The sequence below is a fragment of the Erinaceus europaeus genome, chromosome 19 (assembly GCF_950295315.1).
Source record: "Erinaceus europaeus chromosome 19, mEriEur2.1, whole genome shotgun sequence".
In the NCBI taxonomy this organism is placed as follows: Eukaryota; Metazoa; Chordata; class Mammalia; order Eulipotyphla; family Erinaceidae; genus Erinaceus; species Erinaceus europaeus.
Window position 1 is genome coordinate 6,372,747 of NC_080180.1, and position 23,814 is coordinate 6,396,560.

The 23,814-nt window shown below is 40.7% G+C and overlaps 1 protein-coding gene across 3 annotated transcripts in view; it reads left to right on the plus strand.

Moving 5' to 3' along the window:
* The window catches only part of MARK1 (microtubule affinity regulating kinase 1), a 111,292-nt gene that overhangs the window by 74,492 nt on the left and 12,986 nt on the right, over positions 1-23,814 (plus strand). For 2 of the 3 annotated variants that reach the window (XM_060178461.1, XM_060178462.1), the window contains exons 7-15: positions 3,274-3,330; positions 8,665-8,901; positions 8,989-9,108; positions 15,474-15,573; positions 16,656-16,768; positions 20,004-20,157; positions 20,452-20,645; positions 22,187-22,287; positions 23,351-23,515. In XM_060178461.1, coding sequence (XP_060034444.1) covers positions 3,274-3,330; positions 8,665-8,901; positions 8,989-9,108; positions 15,474-15,573; positions 16,656-16,768; positions 20,004-20,157; positions 20,452-20,645; positions 22,187-22,287; positions 23,351-23,515 — 1,241 coding nt within the window. The remainder of the gene's footprint in view (positions 1-3,273; positions 3,331-8,664; positions 8,902-8,988; positions 9,109-15,473; positions 15,574-16,655; positions 16,769-20,003; positions 20,158-20,451; positions 20,646-22,186; positions 22,288-23,350; positions 23,516-23,814) is intronic. The other variant, XM_060178463.1, reaches the window with a different exon arrangement.

Genomic DNA, 23,814 nt, shown 5'->3' on the forward strand with positions numbered 1-23,814 from the left:
TGTTTTTTTTTAGACTTTTTTTTATTAGTGATTTAATATTGATTTACAAAATTACAAAATAACAGGGAAACAACTCTAGACTGTTCCCACCACCAGAATTCTAGATCCCTAATCCCTTCATTGTAAGCTACAGCAGTTCTCCCACGGTTACAGATATGGTTCACCTATTATTTCTACAGTTGTCTGTCTATATTTATACATGTGTCTTTGTACTGTGAGGAACAGCAAAGATCATGGTACAGTTTGAAATCACTGTAGCAACCACAGACCACTCAGCACCTTTGCTTTCCTTAAGATTTAAGGTTCTCCTGTAAGAAAATCATGCTATTGATTTACATTTTCCAGTACTGAAGCTACTACTTCAGGCATGGGAGTTCCTGACCCACTTATAAGTAATTACAAAGCAACCCAACAATTGCACTTCACACCAAAACGCTGACAAGTCTGGTCTTAGGGTTAGTGCAGGGCTAATTGTAAATCATGTTTTCAAACTCTCTAACAGAAAGATCGAGGAGATTCCCACATTCTACTTGTGAATATACAGAATGTTTTAAGACAGGAGGGTCAGCCATAGAATCATGTGGTAGAACATGGATTTGCGAATGGGGGTTCTCACAGGGAGTCTGAAGACAGAGCTTATCATTTGTACCAAAACTGTACCCTAGTAGGTACAGGTAGTAATATTGTGGCCATGTCTGGTTGCTGAAGGTCAGAGGTTATAGAGTATGGGGAGAAGGAATCCTTAATATATATATATTTTTTATATATTTTATCTATTTTTCATAGAGACAGAGAAATTGAGTGGGAAAGGGGAGCTAGAGAGTAGTCAGAGAGAGAGTCACCTGCAGTACTGCTTCACTGCTTGTGAGGCTTCCCCCTGCATGTGGGGGCTGGGGACTTGAATTGGGATCCTTGTGCAGTGTAACATTTGCTCTACCAGATAAACCACTGCTCAGCCTTTGGAATCCTTAATCTATCACATTCTCAATTATATTTCCAGTTTTAAATCTTAAGTAAATTTTTGGAAATTAGTACTTCATATCAGATGATTTAGAGACCATTCTGTCTCATGCTAAATACATGTTTGGTAGCAGAATAATTATCAATAATACATTCTGTTCACTAGAAAGATAAAATGACCTGAAGGGCTTGGCCATGGCACACCTTGAATATGTATTTTATAATACCAAGGACCCAGGCTCAAGCACTCCCACTACACCTGTAGCGGGAAACCTTTATGAATGAATCTTGAAGCAGTTCTGTAGGTGCCTCGCTTTTTCTCTATCTTCCCCATCACTCTTGATTTCTCTGTGTCTCTGTTCAATAAATATTACACATAATAAAAATTAAAAATGGCTTTAAGAAGATAATGCTGTTGCTTTCAGATTTCTGTCATCCATAATTCAGAAATGACATTATAGAGTGACTATAATGTAGCTTATATATTATGTTCAGTAGGACGTATTAATATTTACATGTACATGTATTTTTTTTGACTAATGAACATGCTTAGTGAAAATTGAGTATCAGAATTTTGAAGCACGTAGCTTGGGAAAAAAAAAAACTGATTCTACCAATATTCATTGTAAGACCCTACAGTGTCATGACACTTCAGTTGGTCATAGTCATTCACAGTTGTCTGTAGTTTCTGCTTGGTGGCTTGGAATTTGGGACTTTTTGCCAATCTACCCATTAAGGTTTAACTCCCGTTATTAGGATTTTTCAAGTACATTGCATTGCCTCGGTCTCAATGCATTATTCAACCTCCCCTCAAGTCCCGCATCACCAGACCTCCATGGTTTAAAAGCATTAATTACTGTCCTTCAAGGATGACTTAGGTCAGATGCCACTTATTCCTGGAAGCAGTTCTAGTTATACTCTAAGGTCTTATGATTCCTTTACTTCTTTGTGCTTGTTTCTGTGATTCTGCCTTGTACCACAGTTGCTCATACTTACGTATTCTCCTCTAAGATAGACCATCAGCTAGCTCCCTGAGGGAAGTTCCTTGTAGTATGTATTTTTGTCTTCCCCTGACACCCAGCACTTTTTCTTTCACATAGCAGGTTCTCAATAAACTTGCTATTGAATGAAGATAGATTTAAATGAATAGTATATTCACTGCAAGGTGATGTTGTTTTGAATTCATGTTTTTTCTGTGTTTGAACCATTTTAATATACATAAGGATAATTGTGTAGTAATCAACGATTAGCTTGACTGTCAAATACTTTGAGCTTATTTTTGACCCACATTTCTATTTGTAATGTCATACATCATATCATCTTTTGTTTTTTTTCACACCTCATTTCTACCTTCACTTGTAAATGCCTAATAACATTCAGTATTCACACTGTCTTTACAGTTACTGAATCACAGGGTTGAATGTGCACCAATCATGTCCCTCTGCACCAGACATAATTCCCTATGCAAAATGGCTCTTACTTGATCGCTACCGGATTCTTTCCACTTCTGTATGTCATGCAATAAAATTGATAATGTAGAATATTATACAGTCTGTTCCTCATTTGTATCTTTGACTCTTAAGACTGTTGGGTTCCTCCCTCTTCTGCCCTTATCTTCACAGGGCCCCATGAAAGGTTGAAAATGCATTATAATTTACAAAGAAATAGTACTTGTATGTATAGAAAATTTTGCCCAACTGTAAAGGTGACAGGTTTAAGAATAAATTATACTTTATATTTGCCTTCTTTCCTTTTAATAACCAGCTTACTTTTTTAAGGCTCAGGAACTTTTTATGTCTTTATATATGAACAGGCACATCTAGGATGTTGCCAAATATCCTACTGATGATTTCTTAGAAAACTGGCCCCACTAAAGACGTATGCCTTGTACATGTTTGCTGTGATTCCTAAAATAGCTTTGTTTTTTGAAGCTAAACCAAGTATCTTAGAGCGGTGATTTATATGTGCCACAGATCTGACTCCCAACACTAGAATAAAGCACTGCTACATTTGATTATGTAAGCAGAGGAATTTACTAACCTATACTAATCCTTATGGACTCTGATAAAAATGTTCTAGTGAGAAAATACTACTCTAGACTTTACACATTTAAGAGTGAAAAAAAATTTTTTTTAAGTAATGAATTTTTAAAAAAAAAAAAAAAGCAAAAAGGAACTCTGATTGAGATTATGAAGCATTACATTGAAATCCAAGTCAGTAATGTCTTTAAATTGAATATGGTAATTGGAGAGGAAATTAGTAATTTTTTTACCATAAACTAATTTCAAATCCTTTATCCAAATCTTTTTTCAGATTGTGTCTGCTGTACAGTATTGCCATCAGAAATGCATTGTTCACCGTGATCTTAAGGTGAGCCACTGAAAGAACACAGGGAAGACGTGACTGTGTGATCTTTTATCATCAATGAGAGCCACCTTTTGGTACTCTAATTGTGCTGACCTTGCATGAGGAAATTCTTTTTTACTTCATCCTCACAGCCTCTTTATGAAGGATAATGGCTTTCACTGAGGGGGGGGGAAATGAATGAGAAGTTACCTAGCAAAAACTAGAGTCTTTGTTCACCATTCATAAACTTGTCTTGAAAAGTGTAACTTTTGTCCCAAAGTAAAATGCCATTATTCCTATTCTGAGTCTTGATGGAGCTGGATTTCAGAGCACTCTGGTCACCTTCCCCTAACATTTCTCCCCACTCTGGGACTAGGGACCAAAATTCTTTATGGGTTGCAGAAGGTGGGAGTTTTGGCTTCTGTAATTGCATCCCTGATGGACATGGATGTTGGCAGGTGGATCCATACCCCCAGCCTGTTTCTATCTTTCCCTAATGGGGTAGGGCTCTGGAGAGGTAAGGTTCTGGGACACATTGGTGAGTTCATCGACCCAGGGAGTGCAGGATGGAATCATAGTAGCATCTGCAACTTGGTGGCTAAAAGGCAGTAAGATATAAAGCAGGACAAAATGATTAATGAACAGGAATAAAAAAAAAAAAGAGGACTAAAGCAGATGAGAATAGGGATCTTAGAGTGGAAAGAAGCTAGGAAGTCTATTTTAGGTATGTTCCTAAGGGCCCATGACTTCCATAGTTTTTGCTTGAGTTTGATAACTAATATGGAAATAGACAAAAATATTGTCTGGGAAGATGGTGTCAGAGTTGAGAAAGGGCTAGAAAGCTGGATTAGGTCAGAGAGTAGCTCCCAGTCTTGAAGAAAATCTATGAACACAAATAACTGTTTACCCCATCAACCTGACTCGGGATCCATATCTATTCATATTCATATTTAGCACAAGAGCCTATGTAACTTCCAAGTCCCTGTCAGTCTGAGCTCACAGTTCATGGTCACAGCTGGGAACATTCTAGGCTGCACTCACTTCAGAACCAGTCTTCCTCAAGTGGCAGGATAGTATGACCCAGACTCCCTTCGCAGAGTGGGGCAGTCCCTGCTGTTGTTGTTGTTATTATTATTATTTGCCTCCAGGGTTATTGCTAGGACTCAGTGCCTGCACTACAAATTCACTGCTCCTGAAGGCCGTTTTCCCCCGTTTTGTTGCCCTTATTGTTGTCCTTGTTATTGTTGCCATTGATGTTGTTGTTGATAAGACTGAGAAATCGAGAAAGGGGGAGAGAAAGACACCTGCAGACCTGGTTCACTGCTTGTGAAATAACCCCCCATACACACAGGTGGAGGGCTCAAACCGGGATCCTTACACCAGTCCTTGTGCTTAACCTGCTGCCCTACCACCCGACCCCTGCTGTTGCTATTTTATAGGGAGGACAAGTCCCTGGAGTGGTTCACAAGAGGGCTTGTGCTGACATTCCTGATGGAAGTAACCAGTGATGGTGGAGAGAAAAGTCTAGTAGAGGTCTAGGCCCATCATATCTATATGAGAATCAAAAGATTTCCTGATGATGGGGTGTCTGATATTGACCATAAAGGCCATCATTAAGTGAGCCAGTCTCTTGCCCTCATCCAGCTTTTGTATTCCTTTCTTTATCTGACGAGCTTAGACTTTCTACCAGTTGTTAAAACCTTGAGTGTCATGTGTTGTATCCAAGCCAGTATTATGGGATCTGCCTTCTTTGGGCCTTTCTACTAGATTGCCAAACTTATTTGATCTAAGTCTAACCAGTTAGAGAATTTGTGATACCTTCTCTAGGTCCTTCAGCTAGGATCCCAGATTTATTAGGTCTAAGTCTAACCACAGTGGGCTATTAAGCACTCTTTTAAAAAACTATTTATAAAATTAAAAAATAGAAAATACCGACAAAACCATAGGAAAAGAGGGGCACAATTCCCACCACCAGAATTCTGCATCCCATCCCCTCCTTTGGAAGCTTTCCTATTCTTTATCCTTCTTGAGAGTATGGGCCCAGGATCATATGCCATCTGAAATGAAAGCTTGCACCAATTTACATTTCTGCCCTCAGTACACAGGTTCCCCTTCCCCCCACATACTCACCTACTCTTGCTGTCATGACAGGTGGGAGGTGGTGGTTTCGGTGCTTTTCCCTGCTGATGAGTGATAGTGAGAGCCTTGTCATATACCAGGTGGCCTCTTGGATGTCTTCTCTACACATACATCTGTTTGATCTCATTGTTTAAATTTGGTTGTTTTTTTTTTTTCTGTCAAATTGTATGAACCTTTCATGTTTGGGGATGTGAACCCTTTATCACATACATGATTTTCAGAGATTGTCTCCCACTTGGCAAGTCACCTTTTCACTTAGTTGAGGCTTTCCTTTTGTTGTGCGGGAACTTTAATTTGATGTTGCATGTTCACTTTTGCCTTAGTTTCTTGAGCTTTTGGTCTTATATCTAGTAAAGGGAACATATCAATATTGATTGTTGGGAGTTTGCTAAGAGAGTAGATCCCAGGTGCTTTTAATACACACAAAAAATAGTAACTATATGAGATGATGGCCTGTTAGCTCAGCTGAGCTTTTGTTTGTAGTTTGCTTTGTTTGTATATAAAGTTATGATATTGTGCACTTTATATAATTTTTATTTTAAAATATAGTAACAATAATGGAAAGAAATTGTGGCCAACCTGGTGGGGCTGGGGGGTGCAGTGAATAGAGCGCTGGACTCTAAAGCCTAAGGTCCTGAGTTCAGTTCCCAGCATCATGTGCTGGAATGATGCTATAGTGCGCTTGGGCTCGCTTGCTCACCCTCTCCCTCTCCCTCTGTCTCTCTCTCTCTCGTTAATAAATCTTAAAAAGAAAAGAAATAGTTGTGTTCAAATAAACAATACCCTCAGCCCAAATTAAAAAGTCTCTGAGCTATAGCATTTGTTTCTTTTTTCTCTTCTTCCAAATTTAAACTGCATTATTAAAGAAAATGGAGTCTCATGTTTCTTTTTCACTCCTTTCCCCATAGTTTCCATCAAGTACCAGTGCTATTTTGTGTTGCATTTGAAAATACTGACTTGCACTGTCAGACCATGTATTTTGACTCCATTTTTTCCTGAGCTTACAGATTGTCCACTGCTCCAGATTTTTCTACTTCTATTTTGTACCTCTGCTATTTAAATAGAAAAATGACTTCTGCAAAGGAAAAGGAAAGGACCATTCCTCTGCCTATGTAGTTCACTCTGAGATTATCATTTCCTATGTGAAGGAAAATTCTGTAAATGCTCATCTATATTTATGGGCCTGAAGATAGGTCACCTGTCAGACACATGCCTTACCATGTGTGTGATTCTGCTTGTGCCCAGCACCACAGGATAACATGACAGCACCAGGGAAAGCTCCAGTGCTGGGGTATCTCTCTTTCTCTCTCTCTCTCCTCCCCCTCCCCACATATATATCCAAAATTAAAGTAATGGGGGGGGGTCGACTAGGCTTGGGAGTGGTGAACATGCACAAAGAATTAATTAAAATAATTAAGAGTACGTGTAATACCCTGTGTTCCTCTAGTCCAGTAGAGGCTATCTCCTGTCCTTCCTGGAGACCTCAGAGCTCCCTCCTGGGTTTTGTACCACAATCAAACATCTTTAGAGAGATGGAGAAATATTCCAGCTTTTCTCACAGATGGCCTCTTTCTCTCCCCCTTTCCCCGCTCCCCCCACCTTTGTATGAGAACCTAGTTTTGGCACACAGCCCATAAATGCTAGGATTTAATATAGATTTTCTAGTTTTATGTGCTGTTCCAACATGTATGTCATAAATGACAGCACATTTTTTTCATATGTATTGGGTGCTGGGTCTGCCTGCATTTTCCAAAACAAATATCCCAAGATAGCGAGCCCTAAACAGAGGAAAAGGAAGGAAAGGCTGGCAGAGGGAAAGGCTATATGGTTGAGAAAGTGCCCAGCTCAGAAAAGACTGGTGCTTTATTGTGAAAATTGACTCCTTGCTTTTGTAACCTGGTAAGACACATCTGCAAGATAACAAACTTTGCTAGTCCATAAGGTAGAACATAAAAGTTTGAATGAAAATCCATCATTGAGTGGTTTGCATTTACAAAGTGTGGAATCTTTTCATTGAGTGATTCTGAGACAGAATTTGAGAAAGCCAGCATCTCAAAGCACTGAGGGACAGAGCGGGTGTGGCCATCACTTTCTGCCATACTCTGCCTCCAGAGACGATCAGAGCAGCAACGGGAAACTTAATGCACACAGATTGAATGGAGTTTGTATGGCATAGCCGTGTTGTACTGTAGGAACAGGGCTCGGGTGAGGAGACAGTCTATAAACGAGGACCCTTGACTGGCTGTTTTCCGGGTAACTCTTGAGTCTTGCATTCACTTGTGAAACGAAATGTTGTTGAATTGTGTGCTTTGGGGGTAAACTTGTTGGTTTAACCCCAAAGTGGATGAATTTTGTGTTGAGTTACATCCTATAGAAGAGGTGATATTACAGCCAGAGAAGCAGCTTAGGGGTTAGAGCAGAGGACTTTCATGTCTTAGGCTCCTGGTTCAAGCCCTGACACTGTATACCCCAGGGTTGTGTTCTGGTCTGTCTCTCTCCCCTAAAGTAGACAAATTTCTTTAAAAATAAAATGAAATGACTCTGTAAAAAATAATAGTAATAATACAGACTGGTGGCACACCCAGTTAGGAGCACACATTACATGTGCAAGGTCTTGGGTTCGAGCCCCTGCTCCCCACCTTCAGGAGGGCACTTCACAAGCAGTGAAGCAGTGCTATAGGTGTCTGTCTTTCTCTATACCTCTCTGTCTCCCCTCCCTCTCAACTTCTCTGTCTTATCAAGAATAACAGAGAAAAATAAAAAAAGGAAAAAAATGGCTGCACAGAGCACCAGTGATAACCATGGTGGCAATAAAAACTTAAAAAAGAATAGACAGTTTATAAATATAGTTCCAGAATATTTCTACCATGATTGAGGATAGGCATATACCTGATATACATATATATAGTCTTAAGTTCTGTTTGGTACAGAAGTAATTCCAAACAGTTACACATTGAAGTACCAAACTGGATTTCTAAATATGATACTGCATTTTTCAAATAGAAAATATGCATTTGGGATCTGAAGCAATTATAATGAATATTTTTGTTACATAGGTTTTTTACATTGTCCTTATAATGAATATTTTTGTTACATAGGTTTTTTACATTGTCCTTATAATGAATATTTTTGTTACATAGGTTTTTTACATTGTCCTTATAATGAATATTTTTGTTACATAGGTTTTTTACATTGTCCTTTTCATTATTCTCTTCTTAGGCTGAAAACCTTCTCCTTGATGCTGACATGAATATTAAAATTGCGGACTTTGGTTTTAGTAATGAATTTACAGTTGGGAACAAATTGGACACATTTTGTGGAAGCCCACCCTACGCAGCCCCCGAGCTTTTCCAAGGGAAGAAGTATGACGGGCCCGAGGTGGACGTGTGGAGCCTGGGCGTTATTCTCTATACACTGGTCAGTGGCTCACTGCCTTTTGATGGCCAGAATCTGAAGGTATTAGCTGGAGTCCTCATCCGTGTCTTGTCCCCAATCATGCTAACTTCAGAAGCTGGTGGTGACACTTCTTTTGCCTTTTTTAAGGAACTTCGGGAGCGCGTCTTGCGAGGGAAGTACCGTATTCCTTTCTACATGTCCACTGACTGTGAAAATCTCCTCAAGAAACTACTAGTGCTGAATCCCATTAAGAGAGGCAGTTTGGAAGTAAGTGATTTTTTTTTTGATGTCCCATATGTAAAGTCTGATGATTAGAATACTCCAGAGGGAGTCGGGCGGTAGAACAGTGGGTTAAGCTCACGTGGCACAAAGTGCAAGGACTGGCATAAGGATCCTGGTTCGAGCCCTCAGCTCCCTACCTGCAGGGGGTGGTCACTTCACAGGCAGTGAAGCAGGTCTGCAGGTGTCTCTCTTCCTCTCCCTCTCTCTGTCTTCCCCTACTCTCTCCATTTCTCTCTGTTCTATCCAACATAGACGACATCAGTAACAACAACAGTAATAACTACAACAACAATTAAAAAAGCAACAAGGGCAACAAAAGGGGATAAATAAATAAAGACTATTCCAAAAACCACAGAGCACTTTCAGCAGTTTTTCCCCCAGTGTCCTTTAAGTGAAAAATGCCAAGTCATCTAATTTGCCTTTTGTTTAAAGGGAAGAATATGTTATGATTTTTTTTTTCTTTTTATTGCTGAAAAGTTGTCACAGAACGTTTCTCCACAAACTGTTAGTTTGTCTTTACCCTGAAGCAAAGTATTAAATTAAAACAGTATCACAATAGGGGTAAAATTGACTCAATTCAGTACAGAAACCTTATGTTTAGAAAGCACAAATGTTTTGAAGATGAAGATAAATAGAAATCCTAACCCAGTGAATGCATTATGATGGTATCTGAAATTAGTATCTAATATTTTAAAAAATCAGTGGAAGTATCTCAGCATTAGTGCAGGAAATTTATAAATCCTTAAAGACATTTTGGGAGCTGGCAAAAGAGCTCACTTGCATAGTGCACTAATTTGCCATGAGTAGGTCAACTTTGCTGCTTTATTTGCAAGTTTCCTGTGTCTCTTTACTTATCTGAACAAGTCTGATAGCTGCATAGATTTGTGTCAGCTCTGGTCATTTTACTAAAAAATATTTCCCCTTGTTATTGTATATTTATTTTTTCTTTTGTTGATGCTACTTGAGTTACTGGTTAGAGTAAACCCCAGTCCTTCTTCAGTTTATAGTTGCTAATATTGAAATTTGATTCAGAGATTCTTGTCTGCATTCTTATTCTCTTATTCTACCTATGTAACTGGTTACCTTCCTATTGCTGATCAATGACTGCACCCTTTATTGAAATGTTTTCCCCGAAGTTAGATACTTACTAGTAACTTAGGCTATCTTATTTGCCTCCCCTAAAAATAAAAGCAGTGAAATTAGCCTCACGGTCTCCATGACTGACTTGTAGTTGCTTCTAGATAGGAATAGTTACATAGTTTTTTTCAAGTTGAGTGTGAAAACTGTTAGCAGTTGTTGGCTGCAGCAATAATAGGCAGAAAGTGCCATGTGTGACCTTATTTGAAAATTTTTTTTATTTATTTACTGGTTAAAGACAGAAATTGAGAAGGAAGGAAGAAATAAAGAGGGAGGGAGAGACAGAGACATCTGCAGCACTGCTTCATCACTCGGGAAGCTTGCCCCTTCTTACAGGTGGGGACTGGGGACTTGAACCAAGCTTGGATGTTGTAATATATATATACCTAACTGGGTATACCACTGCCTGGTCCCCATGAGTGATTTTAAAGGATTTGTATTCTGTGTTAGATACTATGTCTTTATTTTTCCTACTTACTGGAATATTGATGTGTCTGGGCTTTTTTTTTTTTAAGTTACCACTGGGGTTATTGCTGGAGCTCAGTGCCTGCACGACAAATCCACTGATCCTTGCAGCCATTTCTTCCTTTTTACCTTTTTTTTCCTTCTATTTTTATTAGATAACACAGACAGAAATTAAGAGGGAAGAGGGAGACAGAGAGAGAGAGAGAGAGAGAATGACACCTGTGAACTTTCTTCCCCTACAGGTGGAGAGCAGGGGTTTACACCTAGATCCCTGTGCCTGGTAACATATGCACCCGACCCTGATTTTCGTTTTTATCATTAGAAAGAAACTGAAGGAATCTGTTGCACACATGTTACCAGGTGCATGGATCTGGGTTCAAGCCCCAACTCCCTACTGACTGGAGGTAGGAAAGTTTCTTGAGTGGTGAAGTAAATATTGCAGGGGTACTTGAATTCTTGTCTTCACGTTTTCTGCCTGTCCTCTTCTCGCCTCCACCTCAGCCCTCTATTGTCTGCCTCCTAGACATTTTATCAAGTGTGTTCTTGTTGATAATCTCTTCTCTGCATGTTATCTTACCCAGGACTTTGGCAGCAGCCTTATTTTTCAAACACTGCCCTGTTCAGAAGCAACAATAAGCACTTGTGCTGGCAAGATAGTGCAAGGCCTAGCCTTTGTCCTCAAGGACTACAGTGCAGGAGAGAAACATATACACAGCAGCTGGAACCAAAGGCAGCATGCGATAGCCATGACAATAGCATATAAACAGTCCCCTGGCAACACCCAGGAAGGACAGATGAGTGGCCAGGGGGGTTTTCCATCTAGTCTGCAGGTGTGCATGGAGAAGGTAGTGGTAGAGATGTGGAGCTGAGCAAAGCAAACACGGGTTGTTGTTTGGGTTTATACATACATAAGCCTTCTGTTGAGTTATCTAACCCAGAACTCACATATCTTCAGTTTCTCTGGGCTCTTTCCCCCTCCCCCATGTCCATTATTTCTGGGTACATGAGGAGGGTGTCATTGTATTCAAAATGACCAGACTATCATATTTAGACATACAAAACAACTCACACAAACTCACTTTTTGGTTAAAAAGTCAAACTTTATAAATGTCAAATAAGCATACAAAAATTGAAATAAATATTTCATTTGATTACTAAAGATAAACTTGAAGTCGTTGCATGGTTGCAACATAGTGAACATACAACACACACATATGGAGACACTTGGAGTGGCATCATACACCGTAGCTGAAGCTCTTATCTCTCTCCCTCCCTCTTCTCACCACTCCAGACAGACTTTCAGATGGAAAGAAAGTGTAAGGCCACAGCACTGAAGCTTCCTTCAGTACTGGAGTAATCCCACGTGGGGTACCAGGAACTTGAGCCTGGGTTCAAGCATGGTGAAGCTGGTTCTGAGCGAGCTATCTGCTAGTCCCTGAAGCCATTATATTTAGTAAGGAAGAATGAACCTGCCATGAGATACAAAATAATTCAGTAGGGAGTGCTGTGTGCCATCCAGAGAGAAGATTAAACTCTCACTTCCACTTTGCTGCGTGGAAGCACATGGACAGTCCAGATTTATGGTTGTGACTTTAAATAAGTTTTAAACTCATTATTACTAAACCAGCAATTGCTGAAAAATCAGTGAGGTGTTTGCTATAGAGTATAATTTCTCATCACGGTATGTTTTAGGTGTTATCATTACAACAAGAGATGAATAAAAAGAATTCCCAGTAGATTTATATAACAGTTAAACATTCCATGCCTTCTGTGGACTTCCTCAAGTGCATTTTATATAACAGAGTTTATTGATTTTTATCAGCCAAGTACTGAAAATATCTTTTGTCTGTTGCCAATGCCTGCCTTCAATTCAGATTGATACCTTCTGTCTGTGGAATCTAACTAAGAATCCCTCAGTTGATTTCTGTTTTTTTCTTTTCTTTTCTTTTTTTCTTTTTTTTTTTTTTTTAACCAAAGCACTGCTCAGCTCTGTCTGATGGCTGATGGTGGTACAGGGGATTGAACCTGGGACTTTGGAGCCTCAGGCATGAGAGTTTTTTTTGTTGTTTGTTTGTTTTGCATAACCATTATGCTATCTACTCCTCAATTGATTTCCAACTCTGCTACTCTCTACCACTGGTTAGAGACTCAAAGTCATACCCTTCAAAGATACACCTTACTTGACAGAAAAGCAAAGCCTCATGATTTTGTCTGTTAATTCCCATCCTCATCTTGCCCCCAACCCATATTAAACTGTGCTCTCTAGTTGCACTGAGTTTGCCTCTTCCCTGCTGGAATGAGCCCCCATCAACACACCTCATCTCCTGTGCCAGCATCAGCCCAAGGCCTCCCCACCCCTTTCCTCACAGGACTGACTCACACTTTCTCTTCCAGAATCCAACTGTTACTTAGGATCTACTATTTATATGTCTTGTCTCATTAGATTCTATTTTCAAACACTTGATATTGTCATCTTGCCTTAGAGAACAAGCACCAGGAGGTGATATTGGGTGGAGTTGGCCAGGTTCACAAACCTCTGTGAAGAGGGAGTAAATTCAGGAGATGTTGTCACCTGCGGTGGGCTGACCACAGTTAGCAACAGGGCAGTGCTTGTTTGAAAGCTGCAGGAAGAGTAGATCTTATAGAAGTCTCTTCCCAAGATAGGGTGGGGTTTGGGGAGATATATAGCTGTGCAAGATAGTGGGTGTTAGTGAAACTTACTTGGTAAGCATTTCTAACATACCACACATCAAGTCATATTGCAGACTCAGAAACCATGCAGAGTTATATGCTAGTTACTTCTCCATATAATGCTTAGGGCAAAGGAAAAAAAAATACAGTATTCTTTCAAGAGTTACATATCTGTATAATCATAATTCTGTGTACAATTTACATGCACAATTTAACTAAAATAAGCGTCATGTGACCAAGACATTGAGACAGTCTTTTCATTCTGAGCAGCAGCTTTCTGCCAGTGGCCATGGACCACCTGTTGTCTAGAGAGTGACTTTGGATAACTGATCTTAAGTGAAGGAAAGGAATTTATCATTTTTAAATTAAACATGAACTAAAGCAGCCAAAGAACCAGATCAAAAAGATCTACATTTGGGAAGTTAATATTAAATTTATAGACTGTTGGAAAATAAAATTTAGAAAGTGAGAATATATTTTTCAGGACCTGGAAGAAAAAGAATATTGAAATTTCAGCACCTAGAATGTTCCAAAATGAAAACTAAAGATTTCTGTAGAAATAAAAAGTTGAATTTCCCTTCTAAATCAGTGCAGCATTAGTCCCTATTAGTTTGCTCTTTTGTGTGTGCAGTAAAACAAAACATAATGAAAATGCACCCTCTTTGCAGTTTTATTAAGTGTTGACCAGCAGATCTCTGGCGTGCTGTACCTTTGAATAGTAACTCCTCACTTCCCCCTCCTGTAATCCCTGGGAAACACCATTCTACTTCTGATTTTATAAGTTCGATTAATGTAGCTACCTGATGCACGTGGGGTCATGGAGCACGTGTCTTCTTGTGACTGGTTTATTTCACTTAGCAGTGTCTTCAAGGTTTCTCTGTCATATAGCACATGTCAAGATTTCCTTTTTAAAGAGTAAATAACGTGTGTTCTTATCACATTTTCTCTAACTATCTCTTGGACATTTAAATTGTTTGCATATCACAGCTGGCATGAGTGGTGCTGCAGTAAACATGGATGTACAGATAATACGGCAAGATCTTGTTTTCAGCTCTTTTGGAGCGATGCCCAGAACCAGAACTGCTAGATCATAATACTTCTGTTTTTTACTGTTTTGGGGAACCTCCACACTATTCACCATAACAGTATACTAGGGTTGTAGTTTTTTCTCATCCTCACCAAAACTTAATATTCTTTTTTTTTTTTCTCCAGCAGCAGCCATCCAGATGGATGTGTAATGATATCTTACTGCTTTGGTTCTTTTGATGACTAGTACTTGTTGGCTGTTGTATCTACTGTGTGTGTATGGGGGGGGGTGAATAACTGTTCAAGTCCTCTGCTTATTCTTCAGTTATGCAATTTTTTTAATGTTCTCAAGTGGCAGGGGTTCTTTATAAATCCTGGATGCTAACCCCCAACGAATACAGAGTTTGTGACTATGTCACCCATTCCACAAGTTATTTTTTAATAGGTCTTGGCTTCACTTGACTCTGGTCTTTTACTACATGTTTTCACTATGGTTCTTACCAATCCCTTATTCTAGGCTTAAGTTTTGATCACATTCTGCTTCTATATTAAGCTAAACTTTACTGATTAACTCTTCTTTTCTATTCCCCAGCATCTTTTTCCACATGGTATAGTGAGTGGTGATCTTCAGAGAGTGGTAGCACAAGTTTAGTAAAAGTAAAGGGGAGGGGGCTTCTTTGTTCATCTTAAATGCAAAGCTGTTTAGCAAAGGTTAAATTCTCAGTAGGTTCTCAACATCAGAACTACCAATTGTGAAACTGCCCCTTCTTCAGCAATGTGGGCTGCAAGGTATTTTAGACTGGTGCATTTCTTGAGTACATGGCGTGCTCATGCTTGTGGTGTTAGCATATCTCTGTGTCTCTATACCTCTTGTTGGCCTGCTGAATAAACCAGAGATAGTAACTGTAGCTTGCAAGTGCCACATGACTCCTGTTCTTGTTGGATGGATCAATAAGTCCCACACATACAGAGCTAAAGTAAGCCGTTGACTTTTCTGATTGGCCAAACATAACGCAGCATGTGTTTCCTAGCAAATCATGAAAGACCGGTGGATGAACGTTGGTCATGAAGAAGAAGAACTAAAGCCATACACTGAGCCCGAACCAGATTTCAATGACACAAAAAGAATAGGTAAGCAAGCATTTAGCCACTGTGCTGTCCCTAGGAGATAAGCCAGGGTTCTTGAGTCTCCCCACAGTGTTTAGAATACAGATGAGGAGCAGCTTAGGTTTGGAAGCATTTGGATTATCTTTTTTCTTTCTTTCTTTCTTTCTTTCTTTCTTTCTTTCTTTCTTTATATATATATATATATATATATATATATATATATATATATATATATATATTCTTTCTTTATATATATACTAGTCATTACAATTTCCAAGTTCAGAGTCCATTACGTCATTCTCATGCTTGTTATAGGCTGACTGGGTACAGCAATATACCCCTCCAGCATCCCCTCATAGGAGGAATGACTGACTTGAGTGGCAGCACTGGTCAGACTGATGAGAATCAGCAGCGCAGACCCCGTGTGTTAGCCAGAAGTGCAGAGGTGCTGAGTGAACACGGGCACTTCCTGCCCGCTTTCTGCTGTCTCAGCAGGACCCATCCTCCTCTCCCCAGGCAGATTTCTGCTTCCAACCTCCCCCCCTACATAGCTCTCCCCTTCCCAAAGCCATCAGAAGCTTATAGTGAGTCACCTCAGCTGTGCCAAGGGCAGAATGGCAAAGGCAGAGCAATCTAGGGTGTTAGGAACCTGGTCAGAATAGACATGTAATTCAAACCTCCCAAAGAAAAACTGTCATGCCTGCTGCTGCTCAGACAGCAGAATTGGCTAAGAGAGGAGACCTGTGTATGGATAATGTGTAAAGGAAAAGAGAAAGAGACTTTATGTGTGTCACTGATCAAAACTGTGTCTCTGACTGGACAAAGGAACTCATCTCCGGTCCATGTGAGACACTAAGAAATAGACTGGGCCCACAAACAGATCAGCCTTGATGTAGATGATTGCTGCATGAAAAATAGTGTACCATGATACCTATGACTATACAGCGTCTGTGTTAAGGATCCAGGCATATGCCTGATTAATACTACACACTAAAAGTTCAGAATTTAGTTTTTGTTTCTAACATTGACTCACTTGTTCATTGTTTGTTTGTTTACTGAAATCAATACATTTTCAGAAAAAGGTACATTTTTTTTTTCACTTCCAGATATCATGGTCACCATGGGTTTTGCCCGAGATGAGATCAATGATGCCTTAATAAATCAGAAATATGATGAAGTTATGGCTACTTATATTCTTCTAGGTCGAAAACCTCCTGAAGTAAGTTTCTTGCTCTTCTAAATACAGATTATTAAGTGAAGTGACAGCTAAGGGTAATTTAATGCTAACCAATATAGTCTGTGTAGTATCAGAAATAGTATGAAGACTCTGACATGCTTATGTATTAGAATTCAAAAGTCAAGGTGCTATGTGATGGACTTGTTTCACTTCTAAGCACCTGGAGAGGTTCTGTTATGAGAGAGCAGACTGGTGCCTGGCTTCACATTCAGCTTGTCTTGGACAGTGATGTTCCCTGAGGTGATATATCCAGTGTACCAGTCCTGCCCAGGGTCATGTTCAGGGCTTGCAGAAAAAGTGGCAGCATTTGAAATACAACATTTGTCTTCAATGATGTAAATAGGTGAGAGCCCTAGGAAAGGTTATTGGGTGATACTTAGCCATGGAGAGTGTCAAGTAGCTTTGGTACATTCCACTGGGATTTTTCCAGGCCAGGAGAGAGCTGTTATAAGGAGAAAGACTAAGCTGTTTTAAGTAGAAACAACTCTATGTGAATGGTGACATGAGCCATGAACCTGGGGGAACCACAGATATACAGGTAGAAACTGAGAGCCAAAAGCAGCCCAGCATACTGGCGGTCTGCTGAAAATTAGCTGTCAGTGGGAAGCATCTTCTAAAATAAGCTGAAATTACTTATACTTAGAGAGTAACTATTAGCAAAACGGTGTATTCTACTGAAATTTATTGAACTTCTTTGTTCCAGAAACAGGGCTAAATACAGTGGTAGAAAAGATGAGAAAGATTCCATTCTCTGGATCCTCAGTCTAGAGGGAGAGGAGCATCTGTCGGGATGGTATGGGTGGGACACTTCTGATCTGGGGTGGACAGAGCATTCTGAAAGCTTGTAGGAGGATGAACCCCCACAGCAGGACAGTCCTATAAAAGGCACTTGGTAACCAATAGGTAATGAGATACAGGACACCTCAGATTTCTAATAAGGGACCGCTATTTCTTAGATGTACTTGCTAAGTTCGGAAAAGAATGGACATGAGAAAGATGAGCAGTTTAATCAACTTGGGGGGTGGGTGATTTTGAGGTTCATGTTGAATGGCGCCGCCCACCAGACTTCTGGATATAAAGCTCTAGTTCTGGGAGACATGATGAGCATCATGGCTACACCTGAGAGCAGTCATCAGAGGAGCACTTGGTCACATGCCTAGAACTTTCTTCAGGCTCAGTCTGGACTGCCTGCTCTGACCTCTCACTCACTAGGGGGAGAGGATACTTCTGTGGAGCCACTGTAGCTAGAGAAATGATGCCAAAGAACCCAAGTCAAGGGAATGTTAAGAAGTGGGGAAATGGGAGTCGGGCGGTAGCGCAGTGGGTTAAGCGCAGGTGGCGCAAAGTGCAAGGACCAGGCGAAGGAATTTGGTTTGAACCCCCGGCTCCCCACCTGCAGGGGAGTCACTTCACAGGCGATGAAGCAGGTCTGCAGGTGTCTGTCTTTTTCGCCCCCTCTCTGTCTTCACCTCCTCTCTTCATTTCTCTCTGTCCTCACCTCCTCTCTTCATTTCTCTCTGTCCTATCCAACAACAACAACATCAGTAACTACAACAATAAAACAACAAGGGCAACAAAAGGGAATAAACTAATTAATAAATTTTTTTAAAAGTGGGGAAATAAACAGATGGTTAATTCTGAAGTTGTTTGATTCACATTTCAAGCCTGAAGTCTTCACTATTCCTGTTAATTTAATGTGGAAAGGAAGCACTTACAAGTATGTCACCTAGCCCAGGCCTGAATCTAACTGGAGTCTGGGTTGTACCAGATCTAAATTAGTGAGGCTGATCCAAGGAAGAGCCTGGACTGTCAAGCCAGGTTCACTGTCCCTGAGTCCCCGCTGCTCCCCCACCCACCCCAGCACAGCCACCGACTATGTGATTTACTGCATTTCTCTGCACCTCTATTTCCTGGTCTTTAAAATGAGGATCATGATCGTAGCTACGTCTGCAGGCCATTAACCCAGAAATAGTAAAAATAAATCATGAAAGCGTCTAGAGTCCTTAGAAAGTTCCTGCGCTAGCTTCATCTTCTGTGATTTCAGCAGCAGCAGTTTTTTGCTGTTGGTCATTAGTATCTGTACATATAAATTGGTATTTCCATGGGGGCGGGGGGACAGTCATCTAGTTAGAATTTTGCTGGCAAGAAATGTACAAAGAAAAAAGCCGGGAGTTGGTCGGTAGCGCAGTGGATTAAGCGCAGGTGGTGCAAAGCCCAAGGACCGTTGTAAGGATCCGGGTACGAGCCCCCGGCTCCCCACCTGCAGGGGAGTCACAGGCGGTGAAGCAGGTCTGCAGGTGTCTGTCTTTCTCTCCTCCTTCTCTGTCTTCCCCCCCTCCTTTTCTCTTGGTCCTAGCCAGCAACAATGACATCAACAACAACAACAACAACTACAACAATTAAAAAAAAAAAACAAGGGTAACAAAAGGGAATAAATAAATTTAAAAAAAAAATCCAACAAAACTGTCAGACACAGTGAGAATTCTGGTGGCTCCTGAAGGACAAGAGGGAGAGAACTGGGTGGAGGGGCCGTTTAGAGGAAGGACACTAGAACTTCGGTGCAGGGTGTGAGAAGCCTTAGACACACAGAGGTGAAAATTATACCACTGAAACTAGAATATCCTAAGCGCAGGATAAATCAGCTTTTAAAAAGTTTGCTGGCAGTAAACCTCTTTTGTATTTGTCCACGCCCAACTTTAGTTCTTAATAGATGCAATTACTCCATCAGGTCCAATACACCAAATTTCATTCTGTAAATGTGGTGAACAGAACAAAAAAGATAAGTGTTTGAATCCCAAGATATCCATGGACTGTTCCAGCCTCAGTTTTTCCATCACGTGAGGGTTCATAAAGCAGAGGTTTGCTGTAGTGGTAATAGAGGGAAAGAGTCAGAATGGTGCAAGTATCCAGTCACTGCTCAATAAGCCAGCAGCTAGTGTGTGGCATTTTGTCTAGACTCAGGCTCCCAAACCCTGTGTAGGATGTAGATAGTCACACTCCAGCAGCTTCTCCAGGCAGCCCCTTCTTCCAGTCAGCCAACTAGCAGTCTCATGGGCAAGGTTCTCCTTTTCTCCCCACCACACCCTACCCCTTTAGTTCTGACTACTGCTTGTATGGTTTGGAGTAGATTTGAAAACTAAACGTGGATGCTATTCCACAAACATTTTTTTTTTCTTTTCTTTTTGTTTTAAATTCCTAACTTTCTGTCTTGTCACAGTTTGAAGGCGGTGAATCACTATCCAGTGGGAACTTGTGTCAGAGGTCACGGCCCAGCAGTGACTTAAACAACAGCACCCTCCAGTCCCCTGCCCACCTGAAGGTCCAGCGGAGCATCTCGGCCAATCAGAAGCAGCGGCGCTTCAGTGACCACGGTGGGGCAAAGTCATATGAGTGAAAAGCCCCTCTGGTTCCACCCAAACCTGAATCTTTGCTAACCACTACACATTCTCATCCTTATGTACTCCTGTCTTCCCAGTTCTTACAGGTTTATACTCTGAGTGGGGAATCTAATACTTTTATAGGGAGAGAGCCCATTTTATCATCAGAGTTTATCCTTAGTTCAGAGTGGACTACATTGTAAACTTCTTTAAGTTAGTTTTCATTGGTGAGGAACTCTGTCACTTGTTTAATCAGCTAATTCCGTAATTATTTTTTTTAAACGATAGCTGGCCCATCCATCCCCCCCGCCATGTCCTATACCAAAAGGCAGCAGGCTAACAGCGTGGAGAGCGAGCAGAAAGAGGAGTGGGACAAAGACATGACTCGGAAGCTTGGTAGCACAACAGTCGGATCAAAAAGCGAGATGACTACAAGCCCTCTCGTGGGGCCAGAAAGGAAAAAGTCTTCAACTATTCCGAGTGTGAGTAAATAGTCTGGACATGATGGTTTTAAAATTTTTTTTCTTATTATTATCTGTGATTTGCAAAATTCTAAGACTTCAGGGGTACGGGCTAAGATTTCAGGCATCTGTCATTTCACTTACCACCAAAGCCCTGCCCTGCCTCCTCCCCTCACCCCACACACCTCCCCACCTCCCTGATAGTCACCGTGTTCATAAAGTCTAGGAGATAGTTTGGTTTCTCACTGTGTTTTTTCACATTTTTTTTTTTAATTATTTGTTGCCAGAATTTTTTGTCTACAGTCTTTTTGAAGGCCCTTTTACCTATTTTTCAAAAGTCTTTAAGGGCCAGTGAAATAGCTCACTTGGATAGTGAGCTGCTTTGCTGTATGTGAGCCTGGCCCCCACTCTATTGAAGGAAGCTCAATGCCGTGATGCCTCTTTATCTCTCTCTCTCTCTCTCTCTCTCTCTTTCTGCCTCTCTGCCTCTATCTAAAAGGGTTTAAAAGTTTTAAAGTGAGTCGTGCACTTAACATGTACAAGGGACCAAATTCTCCATTAATGCAATTTAAGAACACACAAAAAAATAGAATATGGATTATTATAACCTAATGGGTCATGACATTTTTTTCTACCTTACTCTTCCTGATTGTAACGTCTACTTAACATTATATTGGTGCATGTTGTTTAATGTTCACAAATAAGCTGATGTAGGCCCCATGAAAGCTGTTTACCTGATCTCATGTATGGGAAATAGGAACAGAAAGAAGGAAAGTACATTAAACAGAAACGTGAAATAAGGCATCAAAAAGAAAGAAAGACCATAATCTCAATTGCAACTGGGTTAAACTCCCCAACACCCAAAGCTTTACATAGTTAATTGACACCCTACCCTTTTAAAGTATGTGATCTGCATGTCCCCTCTGTGAAATGGACCTGCATAATGGCATTAAGAGCTGATAGATCTAGCCACTGGTCTGTGTGGAAATTATTCAATCATAAGCATTTAATGTATTTTTAAAGTGACTTTCCAGGCCAACCATTGTTTTCCCATCTCTCAACATCAACTGGAAGCCAGTTCCCAAAGACTCACTGTCTTCATAACAGAAAGAAAAGACTGGAGTCCCTGTTTTCTGCCACTCCCCAGTAGTAACAGTCCTCAGGCCCAGTTTGCTCTTTCTTTACATGAATATACTCAGCTGTCTGGCCTCACAGCTGTGCAGATGTCTCCTGCCTCTGTCAGCCCCTCGCTTGTGGAAAAAGCCTGTCTTTCCTATCCTTTCTCTCGCCACCTTACAAGAGGTAAATAAAAACCTAGTTGTTTCATCAATATTGTTCAAACATCTGCTCCAGGCTGTGGTAGCACAGGGAGGTAAATCTAGGCAGCTGGTTCTGCTTTGGCTTTCCCCCTGTATTCTTGATGAGAGAGAGAAGTTAGGATCCTGGGACCTTAGTTCTGGACCATGAATTTTTCTTTAGAGCTATTTGAAGCTTCAGTTTACTTCTGTTACTTTCCACAGCCACAGACAGGATTTTAAAATGGTTTCTCCTTCCCCCTTAAGAACAACATGTACTCCGGAGGTAGTATGGCAAGAAGGAACACATACGTCTGTGAGAGGACGACAGACCGGTACACAGCACTGCAGAACGGCAAGGACAGCAGGTACATCACCATGTCAGGGGAGCCTCCCCCACTCACTGTCCTGCGCCTGCAGCTGAGCAGGTCGGGAGGAGAGGAAATACAAAATGGCAGCTTACAGCCAGACTTCCTGGCAAAGACGGTTCCCCTTCCACACCAGAATGAAGGGATGAGAAATGAAGCCTCAAGAAAACTGCAGAAAAATTACTTTCTCTGCAAATTTCTGGAAAAGTCTGAGAACAACTATTCTTCTGAAACAAAGCAGGCCGGGGTTTCCTAATCTGGTCTTCATGGTCTGAGCCTTACAGACCTTCACAGTGGCTGCCTCCCCCTTACCTCCTTCCACTGCAGTCCTGTTAAGTCATGGTTATTTCCAAGTAGTGACAATTTTACTTTCCTTTAAAAAAATGTGGTGCTGGGGAGATAGGTGAGCAGTACTCTGGTTAAAAAGAAGAAGAACAACAACAAATACAAATAATAAGAACAAAGTCATGTGAACATCTCAACAGTCATTGAGAACCCCATAGTCCTTGGCATATTTTTATTTTAAATAATGATTCATATTTTATTATTTTAAAAAAGGAATGAACTTCTTTTAAGCTATAAGGTATAAGAGCCTTTGGGATATAAGGGCAGTTGAGGATTAATTGCTGGCTTATTGTTTTTCTTGGACTAAGTCCTAACTAACCTGCAACTCTCTTAGTGTTTGTGATGGAATTTTCAGAGGTCATGTTTTTGCTTACTCCATAGTGGACAATAAGCCACAGTAACATCTCATACCAACCTGTGACTTTCGGAAAGTGACAGATGTCTTCATTCATTATCACTTTGCCCATAAAAATCACTTTTCACCTTCTCAGATGCACATACAGTAAGAGGTTTGAGAGCCCATTGCCATGTAAGGTGGTGACAGATTCAACCTGTACGGTTCTAACGAGGATACTATTTTGTTAATCGCTGTAATGCTCCTGATGTTAATTTCCCTTTAGAATTCCTTTTAAACCTAGTTCTTGGAAGTTTAGTCACTTGCAGCTTCTCTTCTCTTTTTGCATTTCCATGGATTTCTCCAACTGTGTTGTGTCGACAGTCTCACGGAGATGTCAGCGAGCAGCTTATCTTCTGCCAGCTCTGCTGTGGCCTCTGCCATCCCATCCGCACGCCCCCGCCACCAGAAGTCCATGTCCACTTCTGGTCACCCCATTAAAGTGACACTGCCAACCATCAAAGACAGTTCAGAAGCTTACCGGCCCGGGTAATGTGCTGGCTACACCTATCTTATTTACTGTGACAGGCCTCTCTTTTTTTTGTATAGCACCATTTGAAAATACAATGATAATATAAGGGTAACAGACAGTATGATACGGCTATCTGCACAGCTTGTTACCAGCAGAAGAAAATTTAATTGTGATATCAGCATACTGCATTCCAAGCTTTTATCAGAAACATCACTAATAATTTAAACCATATTCTAAAGGGCATTTCTCTAAGAGTGCGATTTTAAATCCATCTCTAAAATAGTACTGCTTGATTCACCATTCATCAAAGAGATGT